This window comes from Amphibalanus amphitrite, unplaced genomic scaffold (genome assembly GCF_019059575.1).
Source record: "Amphibalanus amphitrite isolate SeventyFive unplaced genomic scaffold, NRLGWU_Aamphi_draft 000086F_arrow, whole genome shotgun sequence".
NCBI classification, from domain to species: domain Eukaryota; kingdom Metazoa; phylum Arthropoda; class Thecostraca; order Balanomorpha; family Balanidae; genus Amphibalanus; species Amphibalanus amphitrite.
The window spans coordinates 646,889-653,713 of record NW_024881582.1 but is presented as its reverse complement, the minus strand read 5'-3'; the positions used below and the strand labels follow the sequence as shown (position 1 = coordinate 653,713).

The 6,825-nt window shown below is 52.6% G+C and overlaps 1 protein-coding gene across 1 annotated transcript; it reads left to right on the top strand.

Annotated features, from left to right (window-relative positions):
• The first annotated feature begins 5,125 nt into the window (after window positions 1-5,125).
• LOC122379890 (vegetative cell wall protein gp1-like) lies at window positions 5,126-6,379 on the top strand. The gene has a single exon (XM_043362469.1). The coding sequence runs from the start codon at window positions 5,126-5,128 to the stop codon at window positions 6,377-6,379; it is 1,254 nt and encodes a 417-aa protein (XP_043218404.1).
• Window positions 6,380-6,825: the final 446 nt, after the last annotated feature.

Here is a 6,825-nt window from a genome sequence, read left to right as displayed (position 1 = left end):
TGTTTTCACCAACATGTTAATAGCATTGTCCGTACAATTAATTCATTACTTGGACCTATCTACCCTATAGCCAAATTTCTCACTAGGCCTATGCTCAGCGACATCTACACAACATACATAAGACCTTACTTTGACTACTGTGACATCATTTACGACGGCAACTTGACAATCAAAGACAAAATCCGCCTCCAGAGACTTCAAAATCGATGTGCAAGACTCGTTACTGGAGCACTATACAGATCACCGACAGACGCACTTTTGAATGACTTAGGGTGGGAAAGACTGGAAACGAGACGACTCATTCACAGACTCATTTTCTTTCATAGACTTTATAATAACAATCCTCCCCTACCTACATATATCACCAACATTTTGACTGACACAAGACAGGGTGCTACAGGACTTCAACTTAGAAACGCCACCCTACTATCGCTTCCCCCGATTAGACTCACATCCTTCCACCGATCCTTTATCCCAGCAACTATCAGGCAGTGGAATCTTCTTCCTGCTGCTATGCGTGCCATTCAATCCCGCTCTGATTTCTCTCGTGAAGTCTGGCAGCGATTTGGGACAACAGAACCTCCACTGTCACATTCAGTCGGCACAAAGACAGCAAACACACACCACACTAGACTGCGCATCGGACAAACATTTCTGAACGCACATCAATTCCGAACGCAACACCCAAACGTCCTTACTCCAGCGTGCATTTGCGGTCACCCAAATGAAACAACCACTCACTACATAATGGACTGTCCTCTGTACCAAACAGCCCGATCGCAACTGTTCGGTGTCATGCAGGCTATCGTTCCAAACTTTGATAATCTCTCAGGAAAAAGTAAGCTTGACATCCTTTTATTTAACCCGCGCACCGACGGGGGTCTGCGCCAACTTCGCACCGACGGGGGGGGGGCGGATGACCGCCCCCCCTGAGATCTCGAGAACGAAGCAAGATAGCGACAAGCGGTAAACGGCATCGGATACGCACGGACAAGGTCTACAATTTTTGCTAAGGTCATTTTCAGGTCAGGTCAAAGATGACGTCACAGGGGTCGAAAAAGTCAAAATGGCGGCGCTAGATATAGAGAGTTTTTCTCGAATAACTTTCGAATTAGTCAAGATAGGAACAAACTAAGGGCATCATCGTGATCCTCTTCTCAATCCGCATCGAATGATATATATGTTGACCTCGAAAGGTCAAGGTCAAAGGTTGACCTCAGGTCACGTGACCTCGAGGTCATCATGTATATCATTCGATGCGTCTTGACGAGCTGAACACAATGAGACCATCCGCGCGGCTGTATCTTGTACCTGTACGGAGTTATTGGCAAAAAACCTTTGGTGACCTTTGATGACGTCACATGACCTTACAGCTGCCCAACAGCAAAACAGACCTCAAGGTAGTGAAGATTGATCGTATATGAAGTCACGTATGGTATATGGGGCCATTCCGACGCGTTTTAGTGGTAAAAACAGGGAGTTGATTTTCCCCCCATTGACTTATAGTGGGGAGGTCGCGAAATTGACCTGACCTTAGGTCACCGACATCAAAATTCCGAGATATACAAATTGTAGATACTAATGACCTAATAACATCCTGCGACTTTCAAAGGCCTCCGACATCTACTGTAGCTCTGGCACGGTGAACAAGTTGCAAAAAAGTGACTTGAGGTTGGGTCATTCAAAGTGACCTGGTGACCTGACCTTAAAAGTTAGGAGGTTCAAACTTGCACACCATGTGTAAAATTGATGAGAGAATAGTCGTATTAAATTTTGCGGCGCTACGCGCCGCGGTTTTACCGCTATTCGCGAAAAACCTCAGGGGGGCGGATATCCGCCCCCCCCCGTCGGTGCGCGGGTTAAAGGGACCCTCCCACCTTTAAAAAAGTTTATGAATTGGCATGAAAGTGATGTCGCTCGGTTCAGAAAGAGCGAAAACGAATATCTACCAAATTTCACCGAAAAATATTCACCGGTTTTCAAGATATTAGACTTTTACTTTTGTTTACTTTTTGGGATCTCCGCTGTTCCTAGCGACTTTATTTAAAAGTGCGGCATTTGTTGCGCGCAACGCAGCATATACCACCGCGTGCTACAAAACGTTTTAGTCAAACATTTAACGGACGTTCGAAAGCCTGATGACGTCATCAGATTTAAGTGCCGATACCAATACATTGTGGCACTTATTTGCACAGATGTCAAAATCAAACTCAAATTTCTTTGCGATGAAGTAATTGCTGGAGAAACGGTTTTCACGGCACTGATTTTCAAAGAACGTCCATCAAGATGGCTATCTCAACTCAAATCTAATGTTAAGGTGGGACAGTCCCTTTAATAGAAACGTCACAAGCATGGTGGGTGTACATGTGGCTCGCCACTTACAAACATACATTCAAAACACCAGGCGATTTACTAACACAACGTAACATTGACACAAGTACGAGTATACACACTCACAGCCACACACCACCTTCCAGCACACACACTCACATCACTCATCTGAGCCGGCGGTGGCCGCCCTGTGCGCGGGACCGAGCGGGCTTTCCCTATTCCAGTTGGATGCTTCGTGGGTAGTTGGCGGGGTCGGCGTGGTTCTGTCCCCTGCTGGCTGTGTTAGTGGATCCATGATTTATTATCTTGTTAAATTCTGTTGCAATTGTTTAGCTTTGGAGAGGCGCCTCGACTTAAGCGTTAGCTTTTGCGCCGATCCGCCATGTAAACGTGTTTGCATTTGTCAATGAGACAATAAAAATACTTGTGTGTGTGTGTGTCAAGAGGGCCCTCAGAGGTCAGCATAGCCCCTGGAGCCTGCCTGCGTCGAGGCCCTCAGAGGCCGTCGTGGGGCCCTCAGACGCCAGCGTGGGCCTTTGGAGCTTGCGTTGGGTCTTAGAGACCATCGTGAGGGCCCAGAGAGGTCGTCTTCAGGGCCCTCAGCCCCTCAGGGACCGTCCTGGGGTCCTCAGAAGTTGTTGTGAGGGCCCTTAGAAGCCTTCGAGAGGATCATCAGAGGTCGTCATGAGGGTCCTTGGCCATAGTGAGGGTCTTCATGGGCCCTCAGATACCTTTGCAGGGCTCTCAGAGGCCTTGGTAAGACCGCTAGAGGCCATCGTTAGGGCCCTCAATAGACCGTTGCAGGGCCCTCAGATGCCATCAAAGCCCCTGCAGCCTGGTTGTGTTGGGGCCCTCAGAGGCCGTCGCTGGGCCGTCTGAAGCCAAATGGGCCCACAGATACCGTCGTAGAGGCCCTCAGAGGCCAGCGGGGCCTCTGAAGTCCTGTGGGGCCCTCAGCGGTCGTCATGAGGGCCCTTAGTGGTCGTTATAGGGCCCAGGGGACAGAGGTCGTCGTGGGAGCCCTCAGAGATCATCGTAAGGGCCCTCAGAGGCCGTCATAGGGCCCTCAGAGGCCAGCGTGGCCCCTGGAGTCTCCTTGGGGCCCTGGAGTCTCTGTGGGACCCTCAGCGGTCGTCATGAGGGCCCTTAGTGGCCGTTGTAGGGCCCCAGGGGACAGAGGTCGTCGTGGGAGCCCTCAGAGATCGTCATAAAATTCATCATCAGAGGGCCCCTCTGAGGCCGTCGTGGCGGCCCTCAGATGCCGCATGGAGCACCAAATGCGGCTCGGGACACTTCTAGCCGGTGTGGGGGCCCCAAAGACTAGCATGGGGCGCTCCTGACCATAATTGAACATCCCGGATGATTCCACATCAGTGTTCGTTTCCCGATCACTGGTTTTCAGGAGAAAATGTATTGGATGGTGCGATGGGCCCCTTGTACGGATTTTGGGGGTGCAAAAAGATATGTTTGCACCCCCATGTTTTTCGATGGGGGTGCAGCTGCACCCCCTGCACCCCCTATTCCGCCACCACTGTTTGAGGCAAAAAATATTTCCCATAAAATACCTGTGCCTTAGATAGGAATTACTCGCAAGACTAGGTACTAGAAATGGGTGATTTGGGGATGGAGGCATGGCCTTATGCCCCCCTCCCTCCCCCAGATCCACTAGTGCACATAATAATACAAAAGGATTGCAAAAAAGGATTGCGGATTTGATCACAATCCAAGTGAAAAAAGGGGATTGCGGGTAGGAATGCAATCCACTTCGGCACTAGGAATGTGGATTGGGAATGCAATCCTTTCAAAAAGGATTTTACCGATGCCTGCCTATACCTACCTACTTAACCCATTAATGCCGCTTGGGTCATACTCGTATATGACCCAAAAGCAAAATCTTTAGGGTTTTTTTCTCAATGGAGGCAAGTGGCACTTTGAGGAACTTGTGCGTGTGTTTTGCTGGATTTGTGGGTTCAGTGACGAGCGTCGGAGCCGCAAAAAACTTGTGTGAGCTCGTCCACTGAAGTTTCTGGGGGTGAGTATTGAAGCATCCAAGAGCGCAGCATCCAGGGGACGCAACACCCAAAACCTTGGCATCCAGCGATCAAAACGTCCAAATAACATCCAAAACCGACCCCTTAGGGATGATTCAGAGCATCCAAGAGCGAAACATCCAAAACTGCAACATCCAGGGCCACAGCATCCAAAATCGTATTATCCAAATTGGCAGCAACCAAGGACGAGGAATTGCAGCATCCAAGAGTGAAACATCCAAGGATGCAGCATCCAAAACCGTATCATCCAAAAAACATTTTTGGCACCGCAGCATCCAAGACCGTATCATCCAAAATAGTGACATCTGTTGTACAAGCTGTAAACTATTAGTTCAATGGCTGTCCGATAGGTGGCGGTACGTACGGTTCCTAAGTGGCGGAATCGTATGACATCACTGAGTCTCTATACAGTGGCATCCCTAAGGACCTTACATCCTCAAGACGGAGGTGCGCAGCCGCTGGTAGCGACTAGCGACATCGCTGCGATACCACTACAACCTTACAGATGACATGAAGACGCATTGCAGCGTATCCGCTTTTCGACGTCTTGTCAGCGCTTCCCTACGATCGAGATTTTCGCCGCCAACGTAAGTAACACGCTCTACACTTAACGTAATCCTCGCACTTGCCTTTTCCACAAGCACGTTCTCACCTACAACAACACACTAGCACACACCACTGACATCCACCCACAGCACCACCCTACAACACCACCTTCCCAACACCCACACCTCTACACCAACATGCCTGTCATGTCCTCCCACCTCCCTAACCCCGGTCCTTCCGCCCAATCCTTCATCCGCTTCCGGCTCCTGGACGGGTCACCCATGTCCGGGCTTTCGCCCTGGGCCGTCGAGGACGCCTTCGTCGGGGCGGTCGGACGCTGTCTCAGCGCCCGTCCGCTCCGCGGTGGCGACTTGCTGGTCCGTTGCGATCCGGGGGAGCGTCAGCAGCTGCTGGCGATCACCCGGGTCGCGGGGGCGGAGGTCCGGGCATGGGTCCCTCCTCACCTCAACCAGAGCCAGGGTTCCATCTTCGCCCCATCCCTCCAACCTCTCTCTATCCCGGAGCTGGAGGAGGGCTTTCGCCGCGTGGGAGTCCGCGGGGTGTATCGCCCTCCCCGCTCTCCCAAAATCCTTATCCTCACCTTTGACACGCCCCAACCGCCGGCCTCCGTCAGGGCCGCGTACCTGTCCTTCCCCGTCCGCCCTATCCCGCCCAAACCCCTCCGCTGCCGTCGGTGCCAGCGTTATGGCCACCGCCAGCAGCACTGTCGTGCCCCCCATCCCGTCTGCTCCTCCTGTGCCCAGGAGGGGCACGACTCCCCATCCTGCTCCAGCCCCTCGGTGTGCTGCGCCGGGTGCGGCGACGAGCATCCCTCGAACGACCCCGGCTGCCCTCGGTGGCTGGCAGAGTGCCAGGTGTCCCTCCTGATCCGACAGGGCTGGGAGCCCAGGGACGCCCGCCACTACGTGGCGACCCACCCGGACGCCGACCCTACCACCATCCCCTCCAACTCTGACTCTGTCCGCCGTCCTCCCCCCATCAACCACTCTGAGTACCCCCCTCTCCCTCAGAAGCCTAACTACATCCCACCTCGCCCGCCCACCCCCCGCTACCCTTCTTCCTCCGGCCGGTCGACTCCCAACGCTCCCCCTCCGCCCCCTCCCCGACCGGCTAGCGCGGCCAGGTCCCCTGCTGTGCCGCCGCGGCCCCCTCGGGCCGCCGGTGCCGACTCTCACGGCACCCCTGCACCTCCTCCACCTCCCCGCGAGCGCCCGGCGCCCCCGGCTTCCCAGCCGAAGGATACAGACGAGAGTCAGGCGCCGGTCCGTAGCGGGTTATCCAACTCCGACTCCAACCTCACCGACTCCAACACCACTACCGACCACTCATCCACGCCCAGCCCCACCACCCCGCCGGGCCGCCCACGCCGCACCAGACTCCAGTCGGCACCCGCCGAGTCACACACTTACACTCTCAGACAGAAACACTAAGTAGTCCCACATGTGCATAACGCCCCACCACGCCAGACACTACACTGACACGTCCTTGCTGCAGTGGAACGTCCAGGGTATTCCAGAAAATTGGCATGAATTAAAACAGGCACTTATCAAATTTCAAAAGTCAATTTACTGCCTCCAAGAAACTCATCTAAAACCAACTGATCCATACAACTTCAATCTCCGAAATTACACTCTTATCAGAAAAGACGCTTCAACAAATCCGGGAGGAAGGAGAAGAGGCGGAGTCTGCGCGTATATCGAGAATCACATCCCCTTCAAAATTATTAACCTAGCAACTAACTTTGACATTCAAGCTATAGAAATTAAAACAACTAGACGATACATAACAATAGTTAACATCTACGCCCCTCCAGGGGTAGTTTTTGATGAATTTACGACTGACCTTGAAAGAATATTAAATAACATAACTACTCCCA

Bases quoted from the DNA above. Each gene is read 5' to 3' on its own strand.
- LOC122379890 (XM_043362469.1), top strand. From the start codon at position 5,126: ATGCCTGTCATGTCCTCCCACCTCCCTAACCCCGGTCCTTCCGCCCAA.